General features: G+C 40.6%; 3 protein-coding genes across 11 annotated transcripts in view; all 3 read left to right on the top strand.

The window, feature by feature from the left end:
- LOC121453419 (protocadherin gamma-C4) overlaps positions 1-19,789 on the top strand; it is a 725,389-nt gene that overhangs the window by 99,674 nt on the left and 605,926 nt on the right. The window lies entirely within an intron of this gene.
- LOC121453417 (protocadherin alpha-4) overlaps positions 1-19,789 on the top strand; it is a 207,780-nt gene that overhangs the window by 114,596 nt on the left and 73,395 nt on the right. The gene's annotated exons all lie outside the window — the stretch shown is intronic.
- Positions 8,292-10,733, top strand: LOC121453424 (protocadherin alpha-C1-like). The gene is given in 3 exon segments (XM_041660212.1): positions 8,292-8,335; positions 8,337-9,262; positions 9,265-10,733. Coding segments are annotated over 3 exon segments (2,412 nt in total). The 3' UTR covers positions 10,707-10,733.

Raw genomic sequence — 19,789 nt, 5'->3', positions numbered from 1 at the left:
ACACCTGGAAGTGGTTTTCTGGAGTTTTTCTTGCTGCTTCAGAGGCTGCTCACACTAGCATCTTAGCCTGAAGATGGAGATTATATCATATCTACCATGTGCTCATGCATTGTCAGATTATCAGATGCATTTCTGTGAAAAGCATTCCCCTGTCCTTCTAGTACCTATAATCCTTATGATATACAGGTTTACATTTATAATCTTTAGGTAAACATTTTGGATGACACTGGACATTTTAGTGTTTTTTTATGATTCTTTTATTTTTGTATAAAGAAAGCTCGGGGGGGGGGGGCTGGAGAGATGGCTCAGAGGTTAAGAGCATTGCCTCATCTTCCAAAGGTCCCGAGTTCAATTCCCAGCAACCACATGTGGTCACAACCATCTGTAATGAGGTCTGGTGCCCTCTTCTGGCCTGTAGGCATACACACAGACAGAAAATTATATACATAATAAATAAATAAATACTTTTTAAAAAGAGAAAGCTCAGTAAAAAGAAAGGCTGCAATTAAGTTAAAATCTTTGGATATGATTATCCTTGATTTTCTAGGTAAATGCTAATTCTCATGACAAACACATTTCTAAGAGGCAGAGGATGTGGGGACACAGGCACATACACATGCATGCACTCACATGGAGAAGAGAAGGTCATGGGAAAATGGAGTTAGAGTTTGAAGTATCCTAACAGTCATCAGAATTTGATAGACACAAGGACTGGAGTCCTCCTAAGACTTCCAGACAGAATGCAGCTCTTCAACCACCTGGAGTTTGGACTTCTTCAGAACTAGAAGAAAAACTATCTTAAGCCACCCAAAATGTGGTTATTTGTTACAATATATGCCAGTAACCAACCAAAATACACTTCTCTATATATTATAAACCCAACAGAACATTGTTATAGGGTTTACGATATAGCTCAGGTGGTAGAGTGCTTGGCTAATTTGCATTTGGTACTGAGTTTTATCTCCAACACTGCATAAAACTGAGTATGTTGATGCACACTTGTAATTTAAGCACTCAGGAGAACGAGGAGTTTAAGGTCATCTTCAGCAACATCATGAGATCAAAGGCAACCTTGGCTACATATGTCCTTGACTCAAAACCGAAAATAAAATGAAAAACATTATTATAAAAAATGCTCTGCTTATCTGATACACTTTAAAGAGATAAAATGGTTGATATAAAAGCCAACTATACATTTATAGCATTTCTTTCTTGCCGTCTCTGGCTCTATTTCTTTCTTTAAATTTGAATTATCACATGGTATCATTTCCTTATCTGGTACACATGTTCTCTTGCCTCCTTACTCCGTCCTATGTTGGTAAATTTGTTACATTTCTAAATGGTATGGATTCAACGACATATTTTAATGTCTTATTTTATATAATTGGTTTAAATATTTGCTTTCCAAGTGTAATCTCCATAACTGAAAGTCATTCTTTGTTTGTCAAATTGGTTTCCTGAGGAAGAGAATAAGGACGTCTGGTAGTATTGTCCCAAATTACTTCCATAATTTGACAACCATGTTTTTGTCTCTGAAACAAAATTACCAAAGACTGGGTAATATGTAAGAAAATTTTTATTTTGTCTTAAAATCCTGGAGTCAGGAAAGTCAAATGACACGCTATGAGAACCCAATCAACTTCCATAATGTGCTGGATTTGGTCGGTAGAGGAGTGCACCTGGGACGCTACCCAGAAAGAGATAAAGGTAGGAAGTGAGATCATGGAGTCCAACACAAATTGGATATCCAATACCAAATGGTCTGAAAACATTTATGTGCAAGTAACATTATATGACTTACGGGTTGTATTTATATATTTAGAAATACATGCATGTGACAACAGTTTTTAAAAGTCCATTAATTTGAAAAAGAATGAGGTGTGTGTGTGTGTGTGTGTGTGTGTGTGTGTGTGGTGGATAACACTGGTTGGTTTGGGTAGAGATAGAGATGTAATTATATTTTAATCTAAAATAATATTTAAAGTTCTGCTCTTATGGTAAGCATTCCAGTTCCAAGAGACCTAACTGCTGCAACACTAAGATGGGCATTAATCACCTAATCACCTCTCCCAAGACCTCACATTATAAAGGCCTTTCACTGCTAGGTGTGGTGGTACACACCTTTCATCCCAGCACTCAGGAGGCAGGCACAAGTGGACCACTGTGAATTTGAGGCCATCCTCGTCTAGAGAGCTAGTTCCTGGACAGTCAGAGGTACACGGAGAAACCCTGTTTCAAAAAATGGCTGTATAATCCATTAATATTTTTGTATTGGGGACAAAGCTCTCATTATATAAACCTTTGAGGAGACAAATCATATTACATACTTTTTCAATAGATTGAAAGTCAAAATTCACCAGGCATGGTGGCACATGCCTTTAGTCCCAGCACTCAGGAGACAGAGGAAGGTGGATCTATGTGAGTTCAAGGCCAGCCTTGTCTACAAAAAGAGTTTCAAGATAGCTAGGGCTGTTAAACAGAGGAATTCTGTCTTGAAAAACCAAAAAAATAAAAAAAATGTTTTTTATTACACAATATTAAGGCAAAATCAGTTAAAAAGTTTTATTCCTTCTCCTAAACTCAAACCCATGGAATTTCAGAGTATTAAGAGTCACACCATGTTGCTCAGTCACATGATCTGTTTGAGTATTTCTACATGTGTGGTGGACATTCATGGTAGATCTTCCTCTGATATGCAGATGAAAATTTCCTACAAATGTGGATAAAAGGAAAGTCCAAACCCACAACCCATTCTCTCTGACAACAGTTGATCAGGTGATGCCCAGCCTGTAACATGAGGGCTGGCTTGTTGGGGTTTCTGTCCCGCACGGTACCCCACAGCTGGCAAGCCCCAAAGAAAATCACACAGAGATCTCCATAAGTTATAAAACTGATTGACCCATTAGCTCAGTCTTCTTCTTAGCTCTTGTAGCTTATATTAACCCATGTTTCTTATCTATGTTAGCCACATGACTCAGTACCTTTCTCAGTAGGGTAGCTCACATGTTGTTTCTTTGGTGGTCTGGGCTGGACTGGGAGGAATGGGCTTCCTCCTTTCCAGCATTCTCCTGTTCTCATCTCCTCGCCTCTACTTCCTGTCTGGTTGACCCGCCTATACTTCCTGCCTGGCCAATCAGCGCTTTATTAAAATACATGATTGACAGAATACAGACAATTCTCCTGCACCACCAGCTTGACATGCAAGTCTGAAAAACACCCTACCAATATTTTCCAAAAGATACCTCACAGAAATCTCATAGGATTCAAAAAACGATAAGCACAAATCATCGACTCATCACTGTGGCATGCACATAATAAAAAACTGATAAATGTTTAGACAGCTATCACAGGGCACTGGCCATCTGCCTTTAAACATTATATGCACTTTCCCTTGAAAATCTTGAACATACCAGAATATTTTCTAAAGCTATTGAATACTGACATAGGTTTTCCTAGATAATAAAGGGTAAGGAAATGTATCTGTTACAAAGGAGGATAAAATATATTATTAGATTAGAAAATGTCTAGATAACACAATTTTCTATTTGTAAAATCCCAGAGAATCAAGGTAAAAGAATAAATAAAAATATTGTAGTCCCCAATTACCAAAATATAAAAATACTCAAATCTCTTATATAAAGTGGCATTGTGTTTGCATATAACATATGCATATCGTCATATATACTTTAAGTTGCCTCTAGATTACTTTTAATACCTGATACAGTATAAATGCTGTGTAAATATTTGTCTTATTTGCTACTCAGAAAAGAGTTATAAGAAAAGCATCACCATCTTAGTTCAAAACCAACATTTGAATGTTTTCAACCCATGATTAGTTGACCTCATGGATCCTGACCCAGAGATAGAAGAGCTGACTGTACAGTGAAACCACATGGGGCTGATCTTCCTGTCTTACTTAGCAACCTTCAGGTTCATCTGTGTTATAAGAAATGACCTGAAGGTCTCCTTTAAATAATATTCCTTTGGATACACTTGAATTTTCTTCATTCATTTATAGGTTGATGGATTCTTAGATTGATTCCAATTCTAAGTTACTTTGGATAATGCTGCAGTAGAACTCCAGATCTCTCATTCACAAACTTACTTGATTTTCTCTGAAAATACATTCAGTAGTAGAATTGCTAGATCATTTATCTTATTTTTAACAAAAATATTTATTTACCAATCTTATTTTTATGTTTGTATGTATTTTGCCTGAATGTTTGTATGTGTATCATATGTATGTAGTGACCATAGAGATCATAAGAGGGTGCCAGATCCCTGAGGAACTGGAGCCACATCTGGCTCTGAGTCACCATGTGGGCTGGGAGTCCAACTCCAGTCCTCTGCAAGAGCAGCTAGTGCTCCTAACCTCTGAGCCACCGCTCTATTACTTATTTTTAACCTGAGGTTTCTTCATAATGTTTTCCTTAATGACTGCACTCACTTACATTTCTACCAATAGTGTAAAAGAGTTCCTATATCTCAACTTCCATATCAATACTTTATCCTTCTGATGATATCATTTTAGTTGGTGTAAGATGATATCTTGTTATTATTTCATATTTTCTTTTCGTTGGTGATAATTGATTTTGAGCACTTTTCATGTGCACTCATCTATCTTCTCTTGAGAAGTTTATATTTAAGTATTTTATAGCCCTGTTCCTCTTTTGACACTTCTGGGGATCACACTCAGGGCCTTTGGCATTGCTAGGCAAGTGCTTCATCACTGAACTGTGTCTCCTTTGCCCATCTTTTAATGAGTTTTTTCTTGCTATTTAGTTGAGTTACTTGTGTATTTAAGATCTTACCAAATGTAGCTGGGTGGTGGTGGTGCACACCTTTAATCCCAGCACATGTAAGGCAGAGGCAGACAGATCTCTGTGAGTTCGAGGCCAGCCTGGTCTACAGAGCGAGTTCCAGGACAGGCTCCAAAGCTACAGAGAAACCCTGTCTCCAAAAAATACCATATATATACATATATACCCAAATGTATAGCATGCAAATATAGTATCTCATTCTCTTCACAAAATTTAAATGTAATTGTTTCAGAGGATAAAGAACTTGAATATGGTTCAGAGTTTCAAAAATAAAATTAAAAAGCCATAATGGTAATGAAACGTGAGCAGGCACAATTCATGAAATAGAAAGAGAAACACAGAAATGAAGGCTACATTTAAAATATTAAAATGGCTAGGAGTGCCGGGCTGTGGGTCAGTAGTGTGTCACTTCTTACCTCCTGCGTGCAAATCCTGGTGGAGGTGGCACACACCTTTAATCCCAGCACTCGGGAGGTGGAGGCAGGCGGATTTCTGAGTTCAAGACCAGCCTGGTCTACAAGAGCTAGTTCCAGGACAGGACAGGCACCAAAGCTACACAGAGAAACCCTGTCTCAGAAATAATAATAATAATAATAATAATAATAATAATAATAATAATAATAATAGAGATGGTGTTACTCTGTGTGTGTCTGAGACTTAGTAAAACAGCTGAGAAACAAAGTCATATGATACAGATCTACGTCAGAAGTATCTGTTAGACTTGATTTGGGCACCGGTTAAGCTATTTTATATGGTTAAAATTTACTTAGTATGATGGTGATGTTCTAGTTGTTAATTTCATAATGTCAGAAATACTTCCAGTAAACAATTCAAAGCATTAGGAAAATTTTGCCAATAGTAAGTTTTCTTGATGAACTCAGGTGGATAGCAGGTTTACTAGTTTCTTGTTTGTTTGAAGACATCTAATAAGAGTTTAAAGAAGCTAGCAGTCTCCTGGATTTATGACTGAAGACCAAGTTAAGGTGGATGGGTTTGTACTAATAATCTGGGCAACAGAGCCCAAGCAGAAATCAAGATTCTGCTCTTGTTTATTTTCCATGTTAAGTTATACTTTCAATTAAAAAAAACCTTGAAAATATTTGGATCAGGAGACACTGTGGAAAACATTTTGCTAAAATGAAATTTTGTCATTTCAGGGTTTCATCTCTGTTTGGTTATGCTTCCGAAAGGGCAAATATAAGGGTTCCTCAGTGGTTACAAGCATGGGCTGCTCTTCGGGATGATCTAGGTTCCACTCCCAGCATCCACATAGCAGCTGGAAATGATCTGTAGCTCCATTCTCAGGGGATCTGATGCCCTCTTCTGGCCTCTGCAAGGCACCAGGCATGCATGCGCTGTGCAGACATACACATAGACAAAACACGCTTACATATGAAATAATAAGCCTGGAAATTTAAAGGGGCATGTATATTTGGCTTTCATTATTGGACTATCCTTTCTCTTAACCATTGCTTCCCCCATAAAATTCTAGTTTATTTCAACAAGAATGCAATGCTGTGCCGAGAGGCATATAGAGGGGGCAGAGGTCACTTAAGTGCTATCTACTCATTCGTGACACAAATGAGATCCTCTGAGAGTGGATGCCAATGGCAGTTTAAATGAGCAGATAGGAAAAGGAGAAGTAAAATGTGGTGTTTGCTATGGAGATTTTTCTATGCTGATTCTCTGTATGAGTCTTTTCCTCACACCTTAGTCTATACCCCACACTCTGTCCTTCCGGACACGGCTCAGAATTCCTAAACCTGATATAATTGCAGGCTTTACTTCAGGTCTGAAACTGAGGCGGGCTTCCCAAATGGGTTCATCTTTCCAGCAGCGTTTCTTCTGCTGTGGACAAATGGAAGAATGGAGAGAATATTTGTTCATACCACAGTAGGCAGCCTCGCTAGGCTAAACTAAGAGGGGGAAGTGCAAACCCTGCTCCCTGGCAGAGAAACAGGCAACTCACTTCACTTTGGAAATTTGGTGAGGAACAAACTCAGTTTTACAGGCAACTTCACATCCTCTGAAGGTCTGTTAATAGCGTCCACACTGGTGCTCCCTAGTAGGCTGGTGCGCTTCTGGCTTTATTTTTGTCTCATACTTGGTAAAGTTTTCTTTGGTTGGTAAAGGCAAGCTAGTGAGGACCCTTCTACCTTTTTCATTGCCCTGTGTTGCTTTCTATTATTTCTAGCTCCCCAGTGAGATGGGGAATCTGCCTGTGATGCTCAGGGGAATAACTGGAATTCAGTGAACACTGCACTTAGTAATTCCACTTTGGGTCTTAAGAAGAGGACGTCGGGGTTTCCATTTAAACTGGCGGACTGAAAACAGAAATTTTCACAAAGCTAAAAGTGAAGAGAAATGTGTGATTAACTTACACATGCAGTCGTTCACATTCAAAAATTACCACTTTTAGGAAACTTTCTGGAAATACAATATTGTGTGAACTTCTGTTTTTTTTTTTAAAAATCCTATTCAGCTTTTGCTTTTCAAATTTTGATCCATAGAGGCTTTGAGCAACTGCTTTAAATGAAAGATTTGAATGCTCAATTTAATGTTTAATAATTAATCAAATCATTCTTTTCAGCTCACCCCTTAAGGGGAAAGGAAGACTGCAGGGCGCTAGGTAGAACATGGACTTGCTTTTTGTAGCTTAAACAGAGATGCTTCTCGTAAAACCAATCACTGTTCTCTCTGCAGAAGAGCGTATTGAACGTGAAGCTGCTTTCTGAATGTTTACAGGGAGTGGATTTAGGGTACTGGGCACACTGTGCTAAAGAACGCCAGCCAGTACTTTCTTTTCCTCCACACGGTCATAGATCCTCTTTGGGGACAATAGACAAGCCTGCTTTTTTGATTCTCGGTTTTGACTGGTCGATGACATCCTATTACACATACTCTAGAGATTCTGGGGAGGCTTGAAAAGGAGGGTTGCTAGTTATTCTTCAGGATAGAGAAAGGCGGGTTCGCTGAAAAATCAGAACACAGAATCTTGCTCTCTCTGCCTCCTCTGTCTCCAAAAGTCCGAGTCCGGAGGAAGTTTGAAATGAATACCATTCACCAGAGACTCCGCCAAGTCGCCGCGTATTGAACCATCAGTGGTTGTCCGTGAGCTCAAAAACCATAGGGAGTTGACCTAGAAAACGTCACTGGCAGGAGGCGTGTCAGTTCAACATCTCACTGGTTTAAGCAAGCAGCCTGAGTCAGGCGCTGAACCTTAGCCCCAGGAGAGTGCAGATCGAGCGTACCCACCCGGGCAGTTTACCTCTGCACCCCTAGGCGGCGCTGCGCTCCTCCTCACCCGGCACACCCTGCAGTCCAACCCCTGCGGAATGCCGGTGGCCTGGCACTTCAAGCTAGCTGTGCTAGCGGGTGGAGCAGTTCGAGCTTTTCGAGGCTCCTTCTCCTCGGGAGTTCGGAGCATGGTCCCAGGTGGCCGCAGCTGGAGCGTGGACGCCGAAAGGGAGGATGGTGTGCTGGGGGATGGCAGTTCTCTGTTGGTGGGTCTCTTGTGGGACAGCTGGTGTACTCGGTGTTGGAAGAGACAGAACCCGGAGTCGCTGAAGGCAATATCGCCTCGGACTTGAAGCTGACAGCAACTGTTCTGTCCTTGCGGAACTTTCGCTTCCTTTCCAGCTAGAGAGAGCCCTACTTCGGGGTGGATTTAGTCAGTGGTAGCTTGGTGGTTCGAGAGCCAGCGGACCGTGAGCGGCTGTGCGGGGCCAAAGCTGCTTGCATTTTGACATACGATGACCCGCTGGAGCTACATAAGATACGTGTTCACCTCCTGGACACCAATGACAACTCACCCCTCTTCCCTGCTAGAGACGTGCACCTGCACACCCCCGAGTTCCTGACACCAGGAGCCCGGTTCACTCTCCCCAGTGCCCAAGATGCTGATGAGGGAAGCAACGGGGCGCTAAGTTACAGCCTAAGCTCTAGTCAGCACTTTCGCCTGGACATGGGATCGCGGGTCGATGGCAGCAAATATCCGGAGTTGGTGCTGGAGAAAGTCCTGGATCGAGAGCAGCGGGACACCCACCTACTGGTGCTCACTGCTCAGGATGGTGGCCTGCCTGCACGCTCCGGAGATGCTCAAGTCACCATCACTGTGGTAGATACCAACGACAATGTGCCTGTATTTGAGTATTCTGTGTACAGTACCAAGGTTCCAGAGACTGTCCCCAATGGGACTGTGTTATTCCATGTTCAAGCCTCGGATCCGGATGAAGGATCCAATGGGGATGTCTGGTACTCCTTAAGCAATAGCACACCAGCAGAGCTGAGGCACCTCTTTCGCATACATCCTAAAAGTGGGGAGGTTCAGGTAGGTGCTCTGCTAGGTACGCCGGACACGTTGTTGGAAGCAAGAGACAAAGGTGCCTTTAGTCTAGCTAGCACTACTAAGCTGCTTGTAGAGGTGACTGATGTGAATGATCATCCCCCCAGGTGGACTTCATGACTTTCTCCAGCCCGGTACCCGAGGACGCAGCTCCTGGCACAGTGATTGCTCTCCTTAGTGTAAAGGATGAGGACCTGGGTTCCAATGGTAAGGTCACCTGTAGCATGTCCAGCAAAGGACCCTTTCAGTAGAAAGCTTCCTTTGACAGCTATTACAGATTGCTGACTGATGGGCCCCTGGATCGGGAGCAAGTCAATGAACACCAGGTCCTCATTACTGCTTCAGATGGTGGCTCACCCCCACTAAGCACCCGAAGGACACTCACTGTGTCGGTTGCGGATGTGAATGACAACACATCAAGATTTCCTCAACCACAACAGGAACTTTTTATGGCTGAAAACAATAGCCCTGGAGTTTCATTAGGCCGTGTGTTTGCTCAGGACCCAGACCTGGGGGAGAACGGCCTTGTCTTTTATGAGCTATTGGACGTCATTCCTGAAGGGATGCCGGTTTCCTCCAGCTTGGTGGCAGTGGAACCAACTAGCGGTGTTATCACTGCCAGCATTTCCTTTGACTTTGAACAGCTCAGGGGGCTTCGCTTCCATGTGGAAGGCCGAGATGATGGCATTCCTCCCAGAAGTTCAACGCTGACTGTGAACTTGTTTGTGGTGGACAGGAATGACAATGCGCCAAATATCTTGTTCCCCTTGCCTAGAAATGGCTCTATCCCAGAGGAAGGAGTGCCCCTCTCTGCTCTAGCTGGACACCTGGTCACAAAAGTGGTAGCAGAGGATGCAGACAGTGGTTCCAACGCGTGGCTCTCCTACCACATCTCTCGGGCTTCTGACTCTAGTCTTTTCAGCATTTCAGTCAATATGGGAGAGCTTAGGACTGCACGGTTAGTTTTTCCCACTGACGCGGTTGAACAGAGGGTGGTGGTAGTGGTTCAGGACCACGGAGAGCCACCACTTTCCTCCTCTATCACTCTGGGTGTGCTATTGAGCAACTCAGCTCCTCAGGTCCTTCCAGACTTTGAAGATACCTGGGAACCCAGAGCCCAACTTTCTGCCCGGAACTTGTATTTGGTAATAGCCCTGGTCTGCACTTCCGTTTTATTTATGGGGTGCTTGCTCTTCTTGGTGTGCATCACGTTGTGCCAGAGCCCACATTGTTGCTCTCAAAACGGTTGTCGTTCTCCAGAAACTACGAGACGTGAGAGGACAATGGCTTCTAGTCCTTGGGTGACATCAGTCACGATAGATGTCACTACAGTTGAGAGACTTTCTCAGACATATCTCTATCAAATCCCTCTGGGACATGGCTCTGGTAGTAACAGCTTGCTCTTGCATAGGAAATACAATGCTGATGATCTGAGAAATATGGCCACTGGTGTGGGACTGAATTTGCCAATATCCTGTGCTCAGATTCTGAATAGGAAAGGGGATCATACAAATGTAGGCGCCGTGGTAAGCTCAATCTAGGGTGTTTGACTCCTCTGACAAGGAGATAGCTGCTAACTGTGTCTTAGACTCTTTCTTACAGGAGCTTTTCTTTGATTTACAGTAAATCATTTGAATATGTCTCAGTATGTTAAGAGTTCTTGGAGTATGCATTAGAATATTGTTCTAGACCTCAAGGAACTTGGTTATTTTTTTTAAAATTAGTTTTTAAAGGTTGATTGATGGAGTGTGTGCACACATGCACAAGCACACATGCATGCACATGCATGAAACATGGTGTGCCTGTGGATATCAGAGGAGCTGGCCTTCTCTTTCTATCCTGTGGGTTCTGGGTACTGAACTCCAGTTGCCAGGCACCATTATCTGCTGAGCCATTTCACCAGCTCTTACAGTTTATTTCTGAGAAACAATAAAGCATTAAAACTCCTTAAAGTCCATAAGAGTAATATGGAATAGAGGTCTAAAATTAAAGATAATGTCATGCTGGAGTGTTTTTTGGGCAACGGATATGAGAAAGATGCTCAGATACCTAAAGTGAGAATGCAGAGATGAACAAAATGTGGAAGAAGGGACACTCAGGTCACTATGATAATTGATGAAAAGATGATAATCACTGGGGATGTAAAATAAATTGCAGTGGATACTCATCAAAGACAGAGACAAATCATGAGTGAGTATCTGGATGGAAGGAAGGAATCCAAGAGATTTGTAGTTGAGATGACATTTGACTTTGTCTTGAAAGAAATTTAACTAAATGTGGCATATTCTGCATCCTATACTTTTTTCCTGAATCTCTCTGTGGCAAGTACTCTTTGAGAAACTCATGCCTGAACGTAGCTAATAGCTTCACAGCACTTTGTAAATGTACAAAAATCACAAGCATATCTCAGAATACCTTTTTTTCCGAGACAGGGTTTCTCTGTGGTTTTGGAGCCTGTCCTGGAACTAGCTCTTGTAGACCAGGCTGGTCTCAAACTCACAGAGATCCTCCTGGCTCTGCCTCCCAAGTGCTGGGATTAAAGGCGTGCGCCACCACCACCCGGCAGAATACCTATTTGTATTGTTATAACACTGGTGGATGAATGAATTGCCAACTTTTATTTTGTTTTTATTAAGCATACTTTTTCCAAAAACTAAAATGAGTGACCTTTTTGCCAGACACATATGTATCTTTAGAGTTATATTTATTTTTCAAAACTCATTCCACTTGAATTCAGTTTTTCTTATTATTTTAGAAGCTGCTCTACTTGAAAGTAATGTGCCTAATACAAGTTAAGTGATTCAAATACTTCAGTGGCTTTGGAAATTTGAAAATTTTTTGATTGGAGTTAGGACAGTATATTTTACACAACTACTATTATACATTATTGTTTTACGACCTCTCAAAGTAATCATCGATACAAGAAATCATGGATGTAGAAATCGGAGAAAGAAAACAAAGCATTCCTTCTTTTACCCTTCTAAAAAATAAGAGGAAAATGACTCATGAATTATTCTCCTCATATAATGATGGGACTGCAAATATGAGAGATTTAAATTTACTATAATGTTATATACTTACTATTTTCACATGCTATGATAAAACCTAGTATGTAAACTATACCTACAGAATGAATTAATAATGTGCAAAGTATGGATTGGAATGTTAATACTTCAACATGTTCTTCACATGTGTATTTGTCATTAATAGTGTAGTGGCCATTTTCAGATATAGTGGTTCAATGATTGTTTACTTCTTCATGACATACACAACCAAATAGTCTAGCAGAGGAACTTTCTGGTTCTAAAACTATGATGAAAACACTTCAGTGCTATATTCTGGGATAAGCCCGACTCCAGTTCTTTAGATGGCAAAGGGATCAATATCACTACACTGTGAAATTTGCATAAAATGCTACCTACAAAATCAATCTCAGTGTTAATGGAGGAGATTGGTGTGTTCCAGTGTGAGCAATTCAAGCATCAAAGCACTTGATATGTTATTACCTTTCATTATTTCTGGTTTTTGCTTTGACAGTGAGTTTCACCATGTAACCCTGATCTGGAACTTACATGTAGACCAGGCTAGCCTTTAACTCATAGAAATCAGCCTGACTCTGCCTCCCATGTGCTGAAATTAAATGCATATGCCACCACTCCCTGATCATTGCCTTCTGTTAAAAAGAGAGGTGGGGATAGGGAGAGGATGGTGAAAGGGTTAGTTTGAGAAATGGGTGTTACTAGAAAAAAAGAAATGAAAATAAGTCATCATAAAGCCCAATGGATATGAAATTTAAAAAGGAAAGTATGATCTTTATTTTTAAAAAAGCTGAGCAGATGTCTCAATGGATAAGATTGCTTGCTGTGAAAGCATGAGAAACTGAGTTTGAATCTTTACTATCCATGTAAAACACTGGGCAAGCCTACAAACTCGGCGTGACTGTACCTGACTTGGCTGGCAGAGACAGGCTGACCCTGGACACTGCAGGGCTAACTAGACAAGCCCAACTGTGAGCTCTGGTTCAGCGAAAGCCCTGTCTTCAGTAAAGGGCTGAGCGATAGAAGACCCCCCCCCCCCGTCCTTCTCTAGCTTTCACATGTGGAGCGTGGGTGCACACACCTGCAGATTCACATGCATGCATCACCTCCCACTAGTTAAAAAACAGCTAGCTGAGCGGTTGTGGAGCCTTTAATTCCAGCACTTGGAAGGCAGAGGCAGGCAAGTCTTTGTGAGATCAAGGCCAGCCTGGAACAGAGTGGGTTTCAGGACAGCCAGGGCTACACAGAGAAATCCTGTCTCGAAAAACAACAACAACAACAAAACCTAAAAATAGTAGCAGAGAAGAAAAATGCCCCTCATTCACAGTTTGATCTTATGTGAAAGATAAAGTGGTAGGGATATCTGGAGTCACCTGTTGATATTTTTTGTTGAGTTCTAAGTTGCTTTCTCATTTTAGTTTGTTTGTAATATGTTACAAACAAAATAAATTTTGTTATTATATCAAAAATTATCAGCTTAAGAAGTCCAGTCTAATGTAGATTTCACATGCATCTCTTTTATTTTTTAATTAATTTATTTATTAAAGATTTCTGTCTCTTCCCTGCCACTGCCTCCCATTTCCCTCCTCCTCCCCTAATCAAGTCCCCCTCCCTCATCAGCCCAAAGAGCGATCAGGGTTCCCTGCCCTGTGGGAAGTCCAAGGACCACCCACCTCCATCCAGTCTAGTAAGGTGTGCATCTCTCTTATTGAAACTGTGTAACGGAAACAAACAAAACTGACCTGCTGTGCAACAAATAATGTACCTCATGTCCCTGTTTTTTTTCTCTTTTTTGAGGTAGTCTAATTTCTTAAGTTGGTATCAAAGAAGGTACATCTGGTGGGTAAGTATCTTCCATTGGATAGGTTGTTTTTTTTAAAAAATGAGTTAACATTTTGATTAATTATGGTTTTCTGTAATTGTTTTCTTCTGTTGCAAAGAGAAGTTTTCTTGATGAAGGGAGAGAGCCACACTTACCTGTGAGCATAAGGATATATATTTAGAATGTAGTCAGAGATTATGCTGACTTAGTAAAGTGGCAGTTTTAAGTTCTCCTCCAAGCTCCATGGCTTTAACAACCCTGAATAGTTGGCTAAGTTTCTGGTACCAGGCATGATTTCCCTCTTGGTGAACAGGTCTTAAGTCCAATTAGAGGGCTGTTGGTTACTGCCAAGGAATGTGGACCACTATTGCACCCTTAAGGTTTTCATGCCAGGCTGGTCATTGCTGTGGTTCATAGGCATTATAGCTGAATAAAATTCTTGGTTGATTTTTCTCCTATAGAAGTGAGCAGAGTTGTGTAGCTCAGTACCAATGGATACATCTCTAACACATCTCCTGTATCTAGAGCTGAAGGGATCATTGTGGAAGAGAAGGAGAAAGATAGTTAGAGCCAGAGGATCAGGGAGTTTGCCCCTGGGAATGTCAGAAGCTATACCCATAAAGTCTCACCAATATGGTTGCATAAATAAGATCTGAACAAAATGACACAAACATGCTAACATGAAAGGTGGTAGTCTCTTGGGGCCTCAGTCTAACACAAAGAATGACAGGCAACTAAGGAATTCTGGAGGGGGAGAGTCTTCCCCAGGAAGAGCACACCAATTGGTTACCCAATACCAAAGGGTTGTTCCTGAAAACATACGTACTAGAACCATTATACAAACCAATCAGGTTATTGTTGTGTTATGTATTTATGTATAGAGATAGTATAATGGTACTTTTTATAAAACAGAACTTCTTACGTAAATATATACAAACAATTAAAGAAAAACAGGCCATTAATTTTTTTTAAATATTTATTTATTTATTATGTATACAATATTCTGTCTCTGTGTATGCCTGCAGGCCAGAAGAGGGCACCAGACCCCATTAGAGATGGTTGTCAGCCACCATGTGGTTGCTGGGAATTGAACTCAGGACCTTTGGAAGAGCAGGCAATGCTCTTAACCACTGAGCCATCTCTCCAGCCCCCAGGCCATTAATTTTAAAGAGATCTAGGAGGGGCATATGTAAGGTCTGGGAGGGAATAAAGGGAAGGGGTAAATGATATAACTATATTATAATCTCAAAAAATATAGAGAAATAATTTTAAAAGAAAGATGGCATTATAGCTTTAGTGGACAGACAAGAAAAGCAATACCCAGGGATATGTGAGTGGGAAAGTATTGACAATATGTCTGATATGTTAGTGATTTATTGATTTTGTTGCTGTTGCTTTCAGATTTGCAGTGAAAGGGAAACAATATATCCACTTATACGAGTTACATCAAGAACTGACTAATTGGTCTAGATTATGTTGCTCAAATGCATATCAGAAATATTAACATTTGTAAGAACATCAAATAAATATGCACCACAGTCCAACCTCTTGACTACAGTGTTATGGGTTATAAAGAATTTGTTGATAAGAGTGATTAAAACAAACAAACAAAAAGGCACTACAAGCTAAATGATGAAGGGGATCATTTGTTTTGTTCCCTGGGTGGTTTTTTTTTATGTCTTTGTTGTTTTTGTTTTGTTTTGCCATGTGGCTCTTTTTTATTGAAAGTTTTTATTGAAAAAAATTTCCCAGCCAGGTGTTCTGGTTTTTTGCCTTTATTCCTAGTACTCAGGAGGCAGAGGCAGGTGGATCTATGTGAATTCAAGGCCAGCCTGGTCTACTGAGAGAGTTCCTGGACAGCCGGGGCTATACAGAGAAACCCTATTTTGGAAAACAAAACAACAAATCCCCTCTCAATTCCTCTCAAATGTTCCCCACTTCTTTACTCCGACTTTGTTCTTTCTCTTCTCTTTCAAAAAAAAAAAAGGAAAAACACTCTCAAGAAACAAAAATAAAAAACCAAACAAAGCAAAATGAAATAAAAAGTTCAAAATGTTAGTGAGACTCCGTTGAAGGAAACTGAGTTTTTTTGTGGCCAGTGGGTATTAATTGAAGATGGTTTGGCATTGGACTCCACATTCACTCACTCACCTCCCTCAGTGCTGGGACCTCATATGGCTTGAACTTGTGTGTTCTTTCAGTCTTTGAGTTTACATGTGCAGTAGTCCTGCTGTGTCTGGAGGACACTGTTTCCTTAGAGCTGTGCGTTACCACTGGCTATGATAATTTTCCACACAGATCTCTAAGTCTTGAAGGGAGATGTTTGAGTGCTTCAGTCTTTGATGCGGTTTCAGTGAGGCTTTAATCGATGGGTGTAGCAATATCCCTAGCAGTCATTTTTATTGCTGTGTTCCTTTTTGCATCATAATTTTGTAGGTTTTCCTCTTTGCTCATGACTTATCTAGTCTCAGGTTCTTGGAAACATTAGTAGTGTGTCAGGTATGGGTTCCATGTTATGGGATGGGTCTTAAATCCAGTAAAAAAAAAAGTGGCTGGTTACTCCCATGACATTTGTGCCACTATTGCATGAGGCTATCTTCAGACAGGTTGCTGTTGTAGCTTGCAGGGATTGTAGGTTGGTGATAGTGATGATCACTTTTCTCCTCCAGTAAATGCAAAGTACCTTCCAGTAAAAGCTTCTAGATAGGCACCAACTTAAATTCTCCATGTTGGATGATAGAGATAAATATTGTCTTCAGCAATAGGGCCTTACCATCAGGTTACAGAGAGTAACCAATAACCCTGGCCATAACCTGTGATGTTTAGAGGTTTCTATAGGGCTCCCTTGGCCAATGACTCAACAAAATATAACCCATTCTTGGAACCAGAGGTTTTATTTGGTGGCATATGGTATCTAGTTGGGACATTCTCTCTCCTATTATTTGGTAACTCCATATCGATTCCTATTAATATATCTATACATTTTAGTAAGCTTTATTGATGGAGGAAGGTCATTGGCTAATAAAGGAACTGCCCTGGCCCATTTTATTGGTTAGAGGATAGGTGGGAGGAGTAAACAGAACAGAACGCTGGGAGGAAGAGGAAGTGAGGTCAGAGACTTGACAGCTCTCCTCTAGGGAGCAGACGCCTGAGAGAGACGCCATGCCCCGCTCCCGGGATGAAGCTCCGACCCAGGATGGACTAGGCTAGAATCTTCCCGGTAAGACCTGTGCTCAAAGATTATTAGAGATGGGTTGATTGGGATGTGAGAATTAGCCTGTAAGGGCTAGGGCTAAAGGGCCAAGCAGTGATTAAAAGAATACAGTGTCTGTGTAATTATTTCCGGGCATAAGCTAGCCGGGCAGGCGGCTGGGGTGTTGGGGACGCAGCCACGCCACCCTTATTACTTCACTTTATAATAGTAGGTTTCCATATAGATTTTCAAATTGCTTTTAGTGTTAATTGTTCTTCCCTCAACTCCCCCTTTTATCATTATCTCCCATTCTCCTTCCTATTTAATTCCCCTATTCTAGTTTTCCCTTTGTCTTTCCATAACACTATATTGTGATTATTCTACCATGGGGCATCTTCTTCTTGCCCCTACCTACTCCCTTATTAGGTCCCCTAACCTCAGTGGTTATATGCACTGTGAGCACGCATAACACCACATATCAAAAGCTTAAAAGCTAACATTTTCATATAAGAGAAAACATATAATATTTGTCCTTTTGGGTCCGGGTTACCTGCCTTAGGACGATTTTTTTCCTACCTCTATCCATTTTCCTGTGAATTTCATAATTTTATCTTTCTTAATAGCTGAGTAATATTCCACATTTTCATTATCTATTAATTAGTTAATGGGCGTTTGGACTGTTTCCAGTTTCTGCTATAGAGCAGCAATGGATATAGATGAGCAAGTATCTCAGTAGTAGGACAAAGAGAGTTCTTTGGGTTTATATATGCCCAAGAGTGATATGGTTGGATCTTGAGGTAGATCTATTCCCAGGTTCCTGAGGAATTGTCACACCAGTTTCCATAGTGACTGAATAAGTCTATACTCCCATCAGCAATGAGTAAGTATTCCCTTTACCTCACATCCTCACCGGCATGTGCTGTCGTTTGTTTTATTGATCTGGCCTTTCTGACTGGAGAAAGATGAAATCTCAAAGTAGTTTTAATTTGAATTTCCCTGATGGCTAAGGAGGTTGAGCTTTTCTTTGTTTTTCAAACATTTGCGTTTCATTCTTTGATAACTCTCTGCTTAGTTTTGTGCCCCATTTCTCATTGGGTTATTTGTTTTCTTGATGCTATATCTGTTTTAGTTCTTTATATATTTTAGACACTCACCCTTGGTCAGATGTATAATTGGTAAAGAACTTTTCCCATACTGTAGGTCTCTGTTTTCCCAAATGATGCTGTCCTTTGCCACACAGAAGTTTTTCAGCTTCATGAGGTCCCGTTTATCAATTATTCATCTTAGTGCCTACATTATCAGTGTCTTGTTCAGAAAGTCCATTCCCATGCCAATGACTTCAGACCTATTCCCCACTTTCTCTTCTGTCAGAGTCAGTGTGTTTGGTCTCATCTTGAGGTCCTTGATCCATTTGGAATTTAGTTTTGTGCAGATAGATGTGGATCTATTTGCATTCTTCTGCATGCTGATATCCAATTTGAACAGCATCAATTATTGAAGATGCTATATTTTTTCTAGTGTATATTTCTGTTCCTTTGATTAAAAAATATCAGGTGTGGGGCTGGAGAGATGGCTCAGAGGTAAAGAGCACTGGCTTCTCTTCCAGAGGTCCTGAGTTCAATTCCCAACAACACATGGTGGTTCACAACCATCTATAATGAGATCTTGTGCCTCTTCTGGTGTGTATATGTTAACATAACATTGTATGCATAATAAATAAATAAATCTTTTAAAAAATATATCAGGTGTTCATATTGTGTGGACTTATGTCTGAGTATTTAATTTGGTTCCACTGATCAATGTATCTGTTTTTATACCAACACCATATTGTTCTTATTACTATAGCTCTGTAGTATAGTATCAGTTCTTTTATTATTTAGAATCGTTTTAGATGTCCTCTAAAAATTGTTTCCATATGACACCAGGCAGTGATGGTAGGCACCTTTAATTCCAGCACTCATGAGGCAGAAGGCAGGTAGATCTCTGTGAGTTGGAGGCCAGCTTGACCTACAGAGTGAGTTCCAGTACAGCCAGAGCTACACACAAAGAAACCTTGTCTCAAAAAACAAACAAAACAAAACAAAAAATTTCTATATGAAGTTGAAGATTATTTATCCAATTTCTGTGATGAATTATGTTGGAATTTGGATGGGGATTGCATTGACTCTGTAGATTGCCTTTGATGGAATGATCATTTTCACTATGGTTTCCTACTGATTGATAAATTTGGGAGCTCTTTTCATCTTCTGATTTCTTCTTCAATAGCTTAGGATCTTTCCTTAATTAGAATTATCCCAAGGCATTTTTGAGGCTTCTGTTAAAAGTATTATTTTCCTGATTTATTTCTCAATCTATCATTTGTTTATAGGAGGGCTACTGATTTTTGTGTGTTCATTTTGTATCCTGCTACTTTGCTGGAAGTATTTATCAACTATAGGAGTTTTCTGGTGGAGTTTTAAGGGTCAGTTAGGTATTCTATCATATCGTCTGCAAATAAAGATACCTCAACTTCTTCCTTTCTTATTTGTAGTTCCTTGATCTTCTTCAGTTGTCTTATTGTTCTAGCTAAGA

Source organism: Microtus oregoni, unplaced genomic scaffold (genome assembly GCF_018167655.1).
Source record: "Microtus oregoni isolate MIOR12 unplaced genomic scaffold, Mior012 000011F_ref0000422, whole genome shotgun sequence".
Taxonomy (NCBI): Eukaryota; Metazoa; Chordata; class Mammalia; order Rodentia; family Cricetidae; genus Microtus; species Microtus oregoni.
Note: the sequence above shows the minus strand (reverse complement) of the source record. Positions and strands in the feature narration are given on the sequence as shown.